General features: G+C 40.5%; 1 protein-coding gene and 1 long non-coding RNA gene across 2 annotated transcripts in view; one reads left to right on the forward strand and one right to left on the reverse strand.

Annotated features, from left to right (window-relative positions):
- On the forward strand, positions 1-15,161 carry LOC149439371 (myosin-4-like). Its single transcript, XM_089659094.1, has 39 exons — positions 1-53; positions 2,796-3,008; positions 3,095-3,238; positions 3,635-3,791; positions 3,880-4,022; positions 5,416-5,508; positions 5,621-5,684; positions 5,767-5,865; positions 6,040-6,143; positions 6,256-6,394; positions 6,491-6,609; positions 6,702-6,851; positions 6,930-7,100; positions 7,188-7,494; positions 7,596-7,669; positions 7,837-7,924; positions 8,034-8,151; positions 8,343-8,466; positions 8,547-8,683; positions 8,795-9,050; positions 9,165-9,407; positions 9,489-9,665; positions 9,754-9,899; positions 9,988-10,078; positions 10,282-10,671; positions 10,750-10,876; positions 11,360-11,478; positions 11,569-11,765; positions 11,849-12,032; positions 12,118-12,283; positions 12,496-12,620; positions 12,726-13,034; positions 13,112-13,315; positions 13,400-13,525; positions 13,609-13,779; positions 13,870-13,974; positions 14,187-14,282; positions 14,406-14,537; positions 15,031-15,161. The coding sequence occupies exons 2-39, from the start codon at positions 2,808-2,810 to the stop codon at positions 15,046-15,048; spliced, it is 5,814 nt and encodes a 1,937-aa protein (XP_089515220.1). The 5' UTR covers positions 1-53; positions 2,796-2,807; the 3' UTR covers positions 15,049-15,161.
- Positions 9,457-16,598, reverse strand: part of LOC149439372 (uncharacterized) — a 20,372-nt gene continuing 13,230 nt past the window's right edge. The window contains exons 3-4 of the long non-coding RNA XR_016307825.1: positions 9,750-9,880; positions 9,457-9,644 (exon numbers count right to left, since the gene is read on the reverse strand). This is a non-coding gene — a long non-coding RNA (uncharacterized LOC149439372). The remainder of the gene's footprint in view (positions 9,645-9,749; positions 9,881-16,598) is intronic.

Below are 16,598 nucleotides of genomic sequence, written 5' to 3' on the forward strand. Positions count from 1 at the left end.
TCATTTTCAGGGGGGCTGATCATCATATTTTTCATCATTGTCTGAGATAAAAGGTAAGTATTCATGGTTTTTGGAATGATATCAGAGAGATGGAGAATTGCGGATTCAATAGAAACAGCTTTCCTTTGCTCTGACTTCAGATGTAGACTGCTCAGATATAGAGTTGGGATTTATTTAGGAATATATACACAGATGGGATATTTATCTATGCAGCACGGGAAGTATTCCGTAGTAATGGCCGTCTCCAGATAAAGTATATCTAAAACCCCGGATTCATTCTGGGTGGAGAAGAGAGTGGTTATAATGTTTGTTGTTGTTGTCTGTGTCCCTCATCAAGGAGTGAAAGGAGATCAATCCAAACTGAGGGAACTCTTCTGTTAAGCTGCCCCCAACATGGACTGAATTTCAGCTGATTCCTGCTGAAAAATTTGTTCTGTTGGTGGCCCTGTCAGTACTATGCAGGTCAACAAAAGTCAATCTTTCAATCAATATTTGTTGAAGAAGATTGCCATCGGAATGGTGACTGCAGCCAATCAGATGTTGCCACTGTTCAGGTATTCTGGGAGTCGTGGATGCTGGCTGTCAACAGCAGGCACTGCGGATTCGTCCATCTGCGCTGCTTAGCATGGATGGGGGAATCGAGTCATTTCTCTCATGTAGCCCCTGGGGTTGAACCAAAGACAAATCTTGATGCCTATAGCATGGGCATCCCTATGGTTGGTGTCACCCGGTGCGATAGCACTTAGTGACACCCCCTCCGACGATCCTTGCAGGATGGATGGGATCTGCAGATTGAGCATAATGGATCGGACTCCGATCCATTATGCTCCCCAATCTGCAGATCTGATCCATCCTGCGGGGATCGTCGGCTTTCTTTACAACTTACCTTTTCGTAGAGCGGGTCCAGTGTCTCCCCATACAGGTTGCATGCCGACGATCCCCGCAGGATGGTTCGGATCTGCAGATTGAACATAATGGATCGGACTCCGATCCATTATGCTCCCCAATCTGCAGATCTGATCCATCCTGCGGGGATCGTCGGCTTTCTTTTCGACTTAACTTTTCGTGGAGCGGGTCCAGTGTCACCCCGTATAGGTTGCATGCCGACGATCCCCGCAGGATGGTTCGGATCTGCAGATTGAACATAATGGATCGGACTCCGATCCATTATGCTCCCCAATCTGCAGATCTGATCCATCCTGCGGGGATCGTCGGCTTTCTTTACAACTTAACTTTTCGTGGAGCGGGTCCGGTGTCACCCCGTATAGGTTGCATGCCGACAATCCCCGCAGGATGGTTCAGATCTGCAGACTGAGCATAACGGATCGGACTCCGATCCATTATGCTCCCCAATCCGCAGATCCGATCCATCCTGCGGGGATCGTCGGTATGCAACCTATACAGGGTGACACCAGACCCGCTCTACGAAAAGGTAAGTTGTAAAGCAAGTCGACGATTCCCGCAGGATGGATCGGATCCATCCTGCGGGGATCGTCGGCTTGCTTTACAACTTACCTTTTCATACAGCAGGCCCGGTGTCACCCCATGCGATAGGTGTCACCCGGTGCGGCGTGCACCTGCCTCGAGATGCCACTGACCTATAGCCAGCTATAGACTGTCCCCAAAACAAGTGCACCTATTGGAAGAAATCCTCTCTAGATGGGACCCAGTGACAATTCAAATGTTCATATTTGGCCTCACTTCAGGCGCCAGTGACTATGGTCACCAGAGCAAAGATGATAATACACTGTATCAGGGGCGGACTGACAACTCATGGGGCCCCCGGGCAATAGGGGATCATGGGGCCCCTGTGTCCTTGCCCAAACTCAAAAAAGTCTATTAAAAAGGTACCAGGTGCATCTCATGGGGCCCCCTACTGACCCGGGGCCCTTGGGCAGTTCCCGAGTTTCCAAATGGTCAGTCCGCCCCTGCACTGTATAATTTTCATCTAGTTCCTGAGGATCTGGCTGAAATTCGCTCAAACATGCAATCCGTCCAATCAGATCCATTATGCTCCCCAATCCGCAGATCCGATACATCTTGCGGGGATTGTCGGCTTGTAACCTATACGGGGTTAACTGATCTTGTAACACCGGTTCCCGGGGGGTGCGACAGGGACACAGGGAGGGGAAGAGCCAGGCTGTGTGTGCACAACAGTGACCGCCCACCTCTGGAGGGGGTGACACCATGTGTTACCGCACTGGGTGACACCAACACTAGGTACGCCCCTGCCTGTCTGATCATTAATTTTCCCAGTAGTGGCTTGGGGTGTTTTCAGGGCACATTGGAAATGAGATGGAAATCGTATCTCCAAGGGTTCCGATATTGCAGCTTATTGGATGGGATGGGGGGGACGGGACACACACAGCTGGGCATTACTGTGTTGCTCATCATCATTTTTCTCTTTTTTTCTGCAAGTGGAAGATCCCACTAAAACATATTGCTATATTAAATCATTCAGCTCAATAACATTTATCATACAACACTTTTTAGAACATAGAAAATATGAATAAACTGTAGACTGAAGGGGCATGGATTGGTACTTTCTGTCCAACCTGTTGTCAGGTATTAAGGCTTCATTTATGTGGAGTGTTTTATGGGGTGCATGATCAGTTTAATAGAGTGTGTACTCCATACATACCTCCATGTTCTTTGGGTGTGACTTTGCTTCACCTTGACCCAAATGCTGCATGCTGTATTTGGACCATGGCAGTCCGCTTGTACGGGACTATGTATGTGTGATGTGTGTTTTGGTCATTTAAAACATACGGTCACTTCAAGTATTACTCCCACAGAAAGCTGACACCATGGGTGACGGTGAGATGGCGATTTTCGGTGTGGCTGCATCCTTCCTCCGTAAAAGCGAGAAGGAAAGGCTGGAGGCCCAGAACAAGCCTTTTGATGCCAAGAACACCTGCTTCGTAGATGACCAAAAGGAGCTCTACGTAAAAGGTTTAGTCACCGCTCGTGAAGATGGAAAAGTCACAGTCAAGACCGACGATGGGAGGGTAATGATCAAAGTTTAATCCTTATAACTGGCGTAGATTGGAAGGGTAATAACACATGCACTAAATCATGTTTATTGAAATTACAGACTGTAACAGTCAAAGACAGTCAAGTATACCCCCAGAATCCTCCCAAGTTCGATAAAATTGAAGACATGGCGATGCTGACTCACCTGAATGAGGCTTCTGTGCTGTACAACCTCAAAGAGCGTTACGCAGCCTGGATGATCTACGTAAGTTTTACTGACTGTTGAACAGAAATGCTCAGGTACAATAAATTCAAGTTTAGTTGATATTTTAAAAAATGCTCATTCACAATCCCTATGAAGAAACAATAAGCACTCACTTGAGAATTGCATTTTCCAATAGAAAGAAACTAGACAATAATATCTACCTAGACTTACCTAACGGTTCTTACAGTGGAGTAAACCTCACAATTGTTGCAGATGACAATTTAAAGCTGTTTTTCAAGCAAAATACATCTTTATTTGGCAGTTTCCAGTTCATTTTTCCATTTCAACTTACTGAACACAGAGGTCTAGAAATGAATGTAGGAACGTTATCTAAACCTATACCACACAGTTTTTCTTTGAGATCTATGTTCACGTATACTTTGTAATATATTACAGACATACTCTGGACTTTTCTGCGTCACTGTCAACCCCTACAAGTGGCTGCCAGTGTACAACCCTGAGGTGGTTGCCGGCTACAGAGGCAAGAAGCGTATGGAAGCCCCACCACACATCTTCTCCATCTCTGATAACGCTTATCAGTTTATGCTTACAGGTAGGGGTCTTTGAAAATGTTCTTTGATATTTTCAGGAGACACGTACATGGATTTCATTTGTTTTAAACACACATTTGCATTTGGCAGATCGTGAAAATCAGTCTGTCCTGATTACTGGAGAATCTGGTGCCGGAAAGACTGTCAACACCAAGCGTGTCATCCAGTACTTTGCAACAATTGCAGCTCTTGGTGACTCTGGTAAGAAGAAGGAGCCCAGCAACAGCCTGAAGGTAAAGTATAACTGAAGAGCATATATAGTTAGTCTGGTTGAAAAAAAAAAAAAGTCCATCCAGTTCAACCGTTAAAAAAAAAAAAAACCCAGCAAAGCATTCACTGAGCTCCTGAGAGCGACCCATTCATTCACAAATGTATGTAGAAGCAGTCTGCATGCCTAGGTGCTTGATTTTATACACCTGTGGCCATGGAGGTGATTGGAACACCTGAATCCAATGATTTGGAGCGGTGTCCCAATACTTCTGGCAATATAGTGTAGATCAGGTGTCAAACTGATGGCCCTCCAGCTGTTGTGAAACTACAAGTCCCATCATGCCTCTGCCTTTGGGAGTCATGCTTGTAACGGTCAATCTTGCAATGCCTCATGAGTCTTGTAGTTTGGCAACATAGTTACATAGTTAGTCTGGCTGAAAAAAGACAAAAGTCCAATCCAGTTCAACCATTTAAAAAAAAAAAGTTATAATCCTATACCCACAGTTGATCCAGAGGAAGGAAAAAAACCCAGCAAAGCATGATGCAATTTGCTCCTGCAGGGAAAAAATTTCCTTCCTGATCCCCCGAGAGGCAATCGGATATTCCCTGGATCAACTTTACCTATAAATCTTAGTATCCAGTTATATTCTGTGTATCCAAGAAAGAATCCAGGCCTTTTTTAAAGCAATCCACTGAGCTGGCCAGAACCAACTCTTGAGGGAGTCTATTCCACATCTTCACAGCTCTCACTGTGAAGAAACCTTGCCATGTTTGGAGATTAAATTTCTTTTCCTCCAGACATAAAGAGTGCCCCCTTGTCCCCTTTGTTGACCTCAGGGTGAATAGCTCTACACTGAGCTCACTATATGAACCACTAATGTATTTATACATGTTGATCTCCTCTTCTCAAGAGGGAATACATTCAGTTCTTCTAACCCACGGGTGTCAAACTGGCGGCCCTCCAGCTGTTTCCAAACTACAAGTCCCATGAGGCATTGCAAGATAGACAGTTACAAGCATGACTCCCAAAGGCAGAGGCATGATGGGACTTGAAGTTTCGCAACAGCTGGAGTGCCACCAGTTTGACATCCGTGATCTAATCTTTCCTCATACCTGAGCTCCTCCATGCCTCTTATCAGTTTGCCTCCATGCCTCTTATCTTATACATTTTTAACAGTCCCTATTGATACTTTTAATAAGGTCCCCCAACACAATGCATACGGCTAATCACAATCTTCTAGAATAATTATCCAACAATATATTAATAATAATAAATCAACTTTGTGGGTATCCTTCAACATTTATGTTGTAGACAAACTCTGTCTTGCCCTTTTTGATGAGAAAACACCTGTACAGAATGTTGGAATAATGATATATACTGTACATAAAATCAATCTATGCATACTTTTTTTTTAGGGTACTCTTGAAGATCAGATCATCCAGGCTAACCCTCTACTGGAAGCCTTCGGTAATGCCAAGACTGTGAGAAATGACAACTCCTCTCGTTTTGTAAGTATATATATATATCTCTATATATATATATATATATATGAGATCTACAATATATGTTCATTAGTTACTCATCTTTAGGTTCTTTCTAATCGTTTCTTCTCATGTTTAGGGTAAATTCATCAGAATCCACTTTGGTACCACTGGAAAACTGTCTTCAGCTGATATTGAAACATGTAAGAATGAAACGCTCAGAGTTCTTCTTATTTCATACTTTTTCACATAGGTTCATATAATTACTACTATGCAATTTTATAGATTTGCTGGAGAAGTCCAGAGTAACATTCCAGCTGTCAGCTGAAAGAAGCTATCACATCTTCTACCAGATCATGACAAACAAGAAACCAGAGATTGTTGGTATGCAATTTTGTTTTGTCTGTATAAGGAGTGTAGATATTTAGCTGTTAAAATACCAATCAGTTTATTGTGTATAAATGTCAAATACTGTAGCCCCAGTAATGTTTATTGTTGCACGCCAATAGCGTTTCCTTTTAAAATGGAATCATATGAGATTTTGTTCCTGTTTTTTAGAAATGCTTCTTGTGACCACCAACCCATACGATTACCCCTTCATCAGCCAGGGTGAGATTGCTGTAAAGAGTATTGATGATGAAGAGGAGTTTATTGCCACTGATGTAAGTAGTTGAAATCCTACAAAAGAACACCATTTATTCTCCATAATTTTACCTGAATTTTAAAGCAGTTACCACACTTGTTAAAGGGATCAAATTCTAATTTCTAAAACAGACTGCCATCGACATCTTGGGATTCACCCCAGAAGAAAAGGTTGGCATTTACAAGTTGACTGGTGCTGTCATGCATCACGGCAACATGAAGTTCAAGCAGAAGCAGAGGGAAGAGCAGGCTGAGCCAGAAGGCACTGAGGGTATGACAATCCTATAACTGTTTAACTGGGAAATTTGTGAATAATTTGCATCTGTAATGTTGATGATTTGTTTAAAACAATATATACTATCTCCAGTTGCTGACAAGATTGCTTATTTGATGGGCCTGAACTCTGCTGATTTGCTGAAGGCTCTGTGCTACCCCAGAGTAAAGGTCGGCAATGAGTTTGTCACCAAGGGACAAACTGTACCTCAGGTAAGATAAAAACAAGAAACAAAATATCCACATAATCAAAGAAAACTATGTTTTTATATTATATTTACAAATGGCTTTGCTGTCCTCCTTAGGTTAACAACTCTGTTGGTGCTCTTACTAAGTCAGTCTTTGAGAAACTCTTCTTGTGGATGGTCACCCGTATCAACCAGCAGCTCGACACCAAGCAGCCAAGACAGTACTTTATTGGTGTGCTGGATATTGCGGGATTTGAAATCTTTGATGTAAGTTTTTGAACAGTTCTAGCTTTGTATGCCTTTCAAAACAAAGGACCTGTTCTCATTTCTTTCTTTTACATACAGTACAACAGCTTGGAACAGCTCTGTATCAACTTCACCAATGAGAAGTTGCAGCAGTTCTTCAACCACCACATGTTCGTCCTTGAGCAAGAAGAATACAAGAAGGAAGGTATTGAGTGGGAGTTCATTGACTTTGGTATGGACTTGGCTGCCTGCATTGAGCTTATTGAGAAGGTAATTTCACATATGTAAATGTTATTATGAAACAAAAATTGTAGAATTATGTGTTGTTACAGAGTAACACCTATTGTTTGTTATCAGCCTATGGGCATCTTCTCCATCCTTGAAGAGGAGTGCATGTTCCCCAAGGCCACTGACACATCCTTCAAGAACAAGCTGTATGAGCAGCATCTTGGCAAGTGCAAGAACTTTGAGAAGCCCAAACCTGGCAAAGGAAAAGCTGAGGCTCATTTCTCCCTTGTACACTATGCTGGTACTGTGGATTACAACATCAGCGGCTGGCTGGACAAGAATAAGGATCCACTGAATGAATCTGTTATCCAGCTGTACCAGAAATCTTCAATGAAACTGCTGTCCTTCCTGTACTCCAGCTACAATGCTACTGATGGTGAGTAGCTTGCCTGTTCCTTTCTTATTTTAAGCTTTTTTTTTTACCTTTACATTTAGATTAAGATCTGTGATGACTCTCCCATTATGTTTTATTAACAGATGCTGGCAGCGGTGGTAAAGGTGGAAAGAAGAAGAAGGGATCCTCCTTCCAGACTGTGTCTGCTCTGTTCAGAGTTAGTATGACCTTTTAATCTGCATGAAGTCTTACATCATCTCTACCATAGCTATAAGAAAACTCCATTTATTAATAGAAAGTAAAGGTTTTAGCAGCTTTCCATATGTGGGTAGTCAGATAGCTTTCTAACATGCAGAAAATCTTAATTTATATTGTGTGTTATAGGAAAACTTGAACAAGCTGATGACCAACTTGAGAAGCACTCACCCTCACTTTGTGCGTTGTCTGATCCCCAATGAGACTAAAACTCCAGGTACAAATATATAATTCTTTCCATTCTGCAAACAGCAAACATTAAGAATGCATTATAGTTGTTGTGGGAACGTCTGACATTTATGATTTCTAATATTACTGATTCCCAGGTACCATGGAAAACCAACTGATCATTCACCAGCTGAGATGTAACGGTGTACTGGAGGGTATCAGAATCTGCAGAAAGGGATTCCCCAGCAGAATCCTCTATGGTGACTTTAAGCAACGGTAAATTCCAAAACATATTGCAAGTGTTAAAAAAAAATCATGAAAACTACTGAAACATAAAATGTAGATGATGACATTAGATTTATGATTTGAGTAAACTGTTTATTTTTTCAAATGCTTGCACTCATGATTTGTGCATACATTTTGAATCTGAAAATTTCTTGCTAGTTTCTTTTTTTGTTTTACTACAGTTACAAGGTGCTGAATGCCAGTGCGATCCCAGAGGGTCAGTTTATTGACAGCAAGAAGGCATCAGAGAAGCTCTTGGGTTCCATTGATGTTGACCACACTCAGTACAAATTTGGGCACACCAAGGTATGGAAGCAGCAACTCCCAGAGAACAGTAAATCTAACAGTTTATAATATTTTAATTTAAAATGACTATTTTTTTTAAGGTGTTCTTTAAAGCTGGTCTCCTGGGTACCCTGGAAGAGATGAGAGATGAAAAGCTGGCACAACTTATCACTTGTACTCAGGCTCTTTGTAGAGGTTTCTTGATGAGAGTTGAGTTCAAGAAGATGATGGAAAGAAGGTAAACAGTATTTTCTACTCACCAAAGAATACTAGTAATGATAGCTATAGAGGCAAAACAAAATTTTTGATAAGAGACATGTTTAACTGGTATGTGACATTTCTTAAACAGGGAAGCCATCTTTATGATCCAGTACAATGTCAGATCATTCATGAATGTCAAACACTGGCCATGGATGAAACTTTACTTCAAGATTAAGCCTCTCCTGAAGAGTGCAGAAACTGAGAAAGAAATGGCAAATATGAAAGAGGAGTTTGAAAAGACCAAGGAAGCTCTGGCCAAGTCAGAAGCCAAGAAGAAAGAGCTAGAGGAGAAAATGATTTCCCTGCTGCAGGAGAAGAATGACTTACTGCTCCAAGTCCAGTCGGTAGGTAGGATTAAACTGTGATGTATAATAAAAACAAAGCATATGTAATGTTACAAAAATGTTACCCATTACAAAAAATGTTGAAGCTCCCTAACATTCAATGATTTTCACCAGGAATCTGAGACTTTGGCTGATTCTGAGGAAAGATGTGAAGGTCTCATTAAGAACAAGATTCAACTGGAATCAAAGCTCAAGGAGCTCAACGAGAGACTTGAAGATGAAGAAGAAAGCAATGCTGAGCTGACAGCTAAGAAGAGGAAATTAGAAGATGAATGCTCAGAGCTGAAAAAAGACATTGATGACTTGGAGCTTACCCTGGCCAAAGTAGAGAAGGAAAAGCATGCCACAGAAAACAAGGTATAGCCAGTTCAGGTGAAGTATTAGACTTGTAATACACCACAAAAACTTTCAAGCTGAAATTTTGTCCTTTATTTTAAGGTGAAAAACCTTACTGAAGAATTGGCATCTCTTGATGAAAATGTCTCCAAACTCACCAAGGAGAAGAAAGCTCTTCAGGAGGCTCATCAGCAAACCCTTGATGACCTGCAGGCTGAGGAAGACAAAGTCAGCTCTTTATCCAAGGCCAAGACAAAGCTGGAACAACAAGTTGATGATGTAAGATTCATACAAACACATTATTATTTTTTCTACACATTTTAAACATTTCTATATAGCTTAAATATAAAATGTCTTACTAACCTAGCTTGAAGGCTCCCTGGAACAAGAAAAGAAGCTTCGTCTTGACTTTGAAAGGGCAAAGAGAAAACTGGAAGGTGACCTGAAACTATCCCAGGAAACAGTCCTAGACCTTGAAAATGACAAGCAGCAAGCTGAAGAAAAATTGAAGAAGTAGGCATTATTTTATTTCTGAAAAATTTAAATTTGAGTATAGTAATGTAGTATTTTATAACCTTTAATATTTGTTAAATAATTATAGGAAAGACTTTGAAATCAGCCAGCTCCAAGGAAAGATAGAGGATGAACAGTCCTTGGCATCTCAGCTACAGAAGAAGATCAAGGAACTTCAGGTATAGTGTTGCTTTTAACATTTTTAAATCAATGAATTAAAAAAATAAGGCCAATTTTTACTGTTATAGGAATTAATGTTTTGTTAATAAGGTTTTCAGAAAAACTGAGCTAGATTAATTGGGTCACCCATAGTCTGACAGAAGGCCAGTTGTATTTTAAATACATTATCCAGTAAATGAAAATAATTTTCTTGGGTTTTTAGGCTCGTATTGAAGAACTTGAGGAGGAAATTGAAGCTGAGAGGGCAGCTCGGGCCAAGATTGAGAAACAGAGATCTGACCTCTCCAGAGAACTTGAAGAAATCAGTGAAAGACTTGAAGAAGCTGGCGGTGCAACATCTGCCCAGGTTGAGCTGAACAAGAAGCGTGAGGCTGAATTCCAGAAGCTGAGACGTGACTTGGAGGAAGCTACTCTTCAGCATGAAGCCACTGCTTCTGCCTTGCGCAAGAAGCATGCTGACAGTGTTGCTGAGCTTGGAGAACAGATTGACAACCTGCAGCGTGTTAAACAAAAGCTGGAGAAAGAGAAGAGTGAGCTGAAGATGGAAATTGATGACCTCTCCAGCAACCTGGAAAACATCTCTAAATCCAAGGTAAGAAAATCTCTGAGATACATTAACTATATTTTTTTTCTGAAGAATTCCATTAAACATTACTAATTATTCTCACAGGCCAACCTTGAGAAAGTCAACCGTATTCTTGAGGACCAACTCAGTGAAATTAAGTCTAAGGATGATGAACACATGCGTCAACTTAATGATTTCACTGCCCAGAGAGCTCGTTTGACAACAGAGAACGGTAATTAATATATGCTAATTCTAACAAGTCAACCAAAGCCATAGCAGCGAAAATAAATAAATTTGACATAGGTAATTTTTTAAACAGTTACCAATAAAATACATTTTACATCTATTTAACCCTCTATAACTGGCTATATGCTACATCAATATAAAATGAGTAACAGTTATACTAGTCCTATTTATTTATTTAGTCCAATGTTTAATCCTAAGCCTTTGTAGCCTCAAGTATCAATGTGCCTTTTTAAGGACCCAATTAGTCATTTTTTCTACTGTTTTTGAATCCAAAATATATGGATCTTAGTTTATTGTACCAAACATAGTCTGGCAAATGTATTCTGGATTCCAAAAGAAATACAAAATGCTTTTGTACAGAATACTGTTTTCTTTCCAAAGTTCTATGTAGTTTTTAAAATATCTCTTATTCTGCATTAAAGTCGCATAATTGAAAAGCCTTGCAGCATCAAATTATATGTACTTTTAGGTGAGCTGTCTCGTCAGCTTGAGGAGAAAGAATCTCTGATCTCTCAGCTCTCCAGAGGAAAGCAAGGCTTCACACAGCAAGTTGAGGAACTCAAGAGGCAGCTTGAAGAAGAATCAAAGGTGCATTAATGTTGCCTTAACAACTTCAGTAGTATAGAATAAAATATAGTGTGTTCACAATTTCAACAAACAACTATTTGTATATTCTAGGCCAAGAATGCCCTTGCCCATGCCCTGCAATCTTCCCGCCATGATAATGACTTGCTTCGTGAGCAATATGAGGAGGAACAAGAAGCCAAAGCTGAATTCCAGCGTTCTCTGTCCAAAGCTAATGGTGAAGTTGCTCAGTGGAGGACCAAATATGAAACTGATGCCATTCAGCGAACAGAGGAGCTGGAAGACGCCAAGTATGTTAATATGAAATCCAATCAGAATTCTGAACAATCATAGAAAAATAGTCTTCTGTTTAATACCTTTCCTTGCTTTACAGGAAGAAGCTGGCTCAGCGTTTGCAGGACGCTGAGGAACAAGTGGAGGCTGTAAACTCCAAGTGTGCCTCCTTGGAAAAGACCAAGCAGAGGTTGCAGTCTGAGGTGGAGGACCTCATGGTTGATGTTGAGAGAGCAAATGCTGCAGCAGCTTCTCTTGACAAGAAGCAGAGGAACTTTGATAAGGTAAATGTGTAAGCACATAGTTGTGGTGATATACAGTAGCTTGCTATTGAGCTATCTAGAGTCTATAACTCTTATGATTTAACAGGTCCTTGTAGAGTGGAAGCAGAAGTATGAGGAGGGTCAGGCTGAACTAGAGGCTGCACAGAAAGAGGCTCGTAGCCTGAGCACAGAAATCTTCAAGTTGAAGAACTCATATGAAGAAGCTCTGGAGCAAGTAGAAACCCTGAAACGTGAAAACAAAAACCTGCAACGTAGGTTATTTTTTTTAGATTCAAAGCTTCTAACTTTATTTTTGAATGAAAGCACATAAATAATTATTTTACGGATTATTATGCTTTCTAGTGACCGGCTATGGTTCTAACAGATATTTGGCATGTTTGGCATCAATATAGAACTGAAAGCATAAAACATAAACCGGTTCAGACAACAGCTTTGCATAAATTCCTTGGTTTTACCTTTTCAGAGGAGATCTCAGATCTGACTGAACAGATTGGTGAAGGCGCAAAGTCCATTAATGAACTGGAGAAGTCCAGGAAGCAGGTTGAGCAGGAAAAGAGTGACCTTCAGGCTGCTCTAGAGGAAGCTGAGGTATAATTAAAGAATCTAAAATGCACATACAATATAGGAAGGATTGACCTTAATTTGGAATGAATATAAATAGCCCCAAATATTAATTATGCTCCTTTTTTAAAGGGATCATTGGAACATGAAGAAGCCAAGATCCTCCGTGTCCAGCTTGAGCTGAACCAGATCAAATCTGAGGTGGACAGGAAGATTGCAGAGAAGGATGAGGAGATTGAACAGCTGAAGAGAAACAGCCAGAGGGCTATTGACACCATGCAGAGCACACTGGACTCAGAAATCAGGAGCAGAAATGATGCTCTTAGACTGAAGAAGAAGATGGAAGGAGATCTGAATGAACTTGAGATCCAACTCAGCCATGCCAACCGCCAGGCTTCAGAGGCACAGAAACAGCTCAGAAATGTGCAAGCACAGCTAAAGGTATTTAATAAAATGGCATCAGTGTACTGGAGCTCTGGTTTTGAATTAGATACAAATATACGCTTTTTGTCATCTAGGATAACCAGCTCCACTTGGATGATGCTGTGAGGGGACAGGAAGACCTGAAAGAACAGGTTGCTGTAATTGAACGCAGAAACAATCTGCAACAAGCTGAGATTGAAGAGATGAGAGCTGCTCTGGAACAGACAGAGAGATCACGCAAGTTAGCAGAACAGGAACTTCTAGATGCCAGTGAACGTCTGCAACTCCTGCACTCACAGGTAGGATCTGTTCCTGACCATCACTGGACATATATTTAATTATATCTAAAATGCAATACATACTAAATATTTTTTGTACCCCAGAACACCAGCCTTATCAACAGCAAGAAGAAGCAGGAAGGTGACATTTCCCAACTCCAGAATGAAGTAGAAGAAGCTGTCCAGGAAGCCAGAAATGCTGAAGAGAAAGCAAAGAAGGCCATCACTGATGTATGTAACCTGTCCTGCAAACTAACTGCTTATATTTTAAATCAAGGAATATACCAACTTACTGAGTGTCTGATTTCCTCAAGGCTGCATTGATGGCAGAAGAGCTGAAAAAGGAGCAGGACACCAGTGCCCACTTAGAAAGGATGAAGAAGAACCTTGAACAGACTGTGAAGGACCTACAGCACCGTCTGGATGAAGCTGAACAGCTTGCACTGAAGGGTGGCAAGAAACAACTCCAGAAACTGGAAGCCAGAGTAAATACATTTAAAATGGTTGTCTTGGAAAATGTTTATAACTTATAAAGATTAGCAAAAAATAGTTAATAACTGAAATATTCCTCACAGGTACGTGAACTGGAGAATGAGCTGGAAAATGAACAGAAACGTGGTGTTGAGGCAGTCAAAGGTGTTCGCAAATATGAGAGGAGAGTGAAGGAACTGACCTACCAGGTAATTAGTAGTTAAAGAAAGTTAGCATTCTATTCACGTTAATTTAACCAAGTAGCACAATATTTGCAGTCATTTTCTTATTAATATCAAACATTTGATTAGTATACCATTGGCCCTTCTAAAATGTAATACATAATTGTAAGTTACAGCTGGCTTTATCAAACAAAAAGTGTAGTGAATATTAAAGGAATAACAATAATTTTCTTATGCAGACTGAAGAAGACAGGAAGAACACCCTGAGACTCCAGGACCTGGTTGACAAACTGCAGCTGAAGGTCAAGGCCTACAAGAGACAGGCTGAGGAATCTGTACGTCATTATTTTGGAAAATATTGCTGCCTTTTAGGAGATTCTTTTCATTTGGTTATTAGGTTCTTAGTTGGCTTTCTAATTAGAAATTAAATTTGGTTAAATTATAATGTTTTGTCTCAGGAGGAACAAGCCAATACTCACCTGAGCCGCTTCAGAAAGGTCCAACATGAGCTTGAAGAAGCTGAAGAGAGAGCTGACATTGCTGAATCCCAAGTGAACAAGCTCAGGGCTAAGAGCCGCGATGTTGGAAAGGTAAGGATTTCAACAAGTTTCTCTTTATATTCTCCTAATTGTGCTTTTACCCATCAGTCTATCTCTCTCTCTCTCTATCTATCTATCTATCTATCTATCTATCTATCTATCTATCTATCACAAGTAGTCATCTCAGTTCATCATAATTCATCATGAATCATCAATATTCTTAAAGGTACTGTAAATTAAACTACATAACCAGGGGAGGACTGACCATTCGAGCACTAGGGCACTGCCCAAGGGCCCGGGGTCAGTAGGGGGCCCCATGAAATGCCCCTGGTACCTTTTATAAGCTTTTTTGGGTGTGCTTTGAGTGTGGGCAAGGACACAGGGGCCCCAGGAGTTGTCAGTCCGCCCCTGTACATAACATATTAAGCTTGTAGTAGAAATTAATAATATACAACCCCAGCTCACACGCTAAAAAGTAGAAAACATCAATGTGCACATTTATATGACAACAAACTATAATGATGTATTTTTTTTTTTACTACAGAAAGAAAGCGAAGAGTGAAGATTGTGAATGACAGCAGACTGAGGAACTCTCAAAATGGGAATTTCTTAATCTGAGACCTACCCCCTTCCCTTATTTAACTCATAAATAAATTTCATACTTGATGCTTGTAACACCTTGTTGTTTCGTCCTTATTGTGAACAATCATTCACAAAAAATGTATCTGCCTAACTTTTATAATATGTCTGGAGTCACCGAGTTCCTAACCACCTACAACGAAACCCATGTGTCAAAATTTTATCATAATATCATAAGCAACAGATTGTGTTCTACAGCAAAACATTTCAGAATCAATGTTTTCAGTCTAATCCACATTAAGGAATTTACCGTGATACAATATAAAAGTTAGCAATTTGTCTTAGTAAATCAACCATCTATCAGCTGTTGCAGTTCTCCCAATGACGAACAAATTCAACAAATAAATGATATCTGGTTTTCATAGGTCTTCATGTGCGGCAGACCAAATAATATATATATTGGATACTGTTGCAAGAATATTAATACCAACATCTACAACTTTAAGCTTACCATGACAACTAGCACTGATTTTATACATTTCCTATACTTGACTGTCTATGTTGAAAATGGGTCCATATGCACCAACACTTATAGGAAGACAACGGACAACAACAGCTGTATATTTTCAGACAGCTGCCATGAGAAACAGTGTGTTTTTTAATGTACCGAAAAAACAATATATTAGATGGCAAACCACTTTAAGGACTTTAATAGTAAATCTGAGCTCCTTACTAAACACATTTTGACGAAGGGTAGTACATAGTTACATAGGCAGGGTGAAAAAAGGCACAATTCCATCTAGTTCAACCAAGTTAAAAAAAAACAACAACCAAAAACCTCCATATACATAATTCTTTACCCACAGTAGACCCAGAGGAAGGCAAAAATTCCCAATAAAACATAATCCAATTTGCTTTAGTGGAGGGAAAAAAATCTTTCCTGATCCCCAAGGAGGCAATCGGATAATCCCTGGATCAACTACCCCTGGAGTACAGAGCAAATGAGAAGTCTCAAATAGATTGTTGAGAGGTCATGGTATAAAGAACAAAGATGACTCCTTTGCCCTTCTGCAATATAATTTACGGTCACATTTTGTGCCATGAAATACAGCAAGTGAGATAATATTACACATGTTCATGATCTAATGTCCAGTAGTAAGGACAATTGTGGTGTCACCTCATTAGGCTTGTAGACTCAAATTAACACCTAGCTGCTAACAAATTTCTGAGAAGATCCAGAATTTTGGTTGGCTGACAGAGAACAATATAGCCAATCTGATTGCATACAGATTAGTGTAAATGTATGGAAGCTATCACATCTGCTATAGGCGAGGGCAGGTGTCATTGCCAGCAACTGGGATCTGTGTGTGATTGTGGGGTGTATATGGTTGGCTAGCAAACCAGTCACCTGGCAATCTGCCCTGAGTTTTGTGCCTAGTGCCTAGTGGGTGTTGGCAGTTGAAAAGGTGAAACTGCGCAAGGATTGTAGCTCACAGGATAATTTGAGGAATCTTAGTAGCATGTGGGATCAAC

This window comes from Staurois parvus, unplaced genomic scaffold (assembly GCF_062004578.1).
Source record: "Staurois parvus isolate SC_StPar_1 unplaced genomic scaffold, SC_StPar_1.0 ptg001132l, whole genome shotgun sequence".
Classification (NCBI taxonomy): Eukaryota; Metazoa; Chordata; class Amphibia; order Anura; family Ranidae; genus Staurois; species Staurois parvus.

What these genes read in the sequence shown, in the direction of transcription:
- LOC149439371 (XM_089659094.1), top strand. Translation starts at nt 2,808, where the DNA reads ATGGGTGACGGTGAGATGGCGATTTTCGGTGTGGCTGCATCCTTCCTC. An exon ending in GCATTGAGCTTATTGAGAAG is followed by an intron (nt 7,101 to 7,187) that starts GTAATTTCACAT and finishes GTTTGTTATCAG; the next exon opens with CCTATGGGCATCTTCTCCAT. An exon ending in TGAAAACAAAAACCTGCAAC is followed by an intron (nt 12,284 to 12,495) that starts GTAGGTTATTTT and finishes TTACCTTTTCAG; the next exon opens with AGGAGATCTCAGATCTGACT.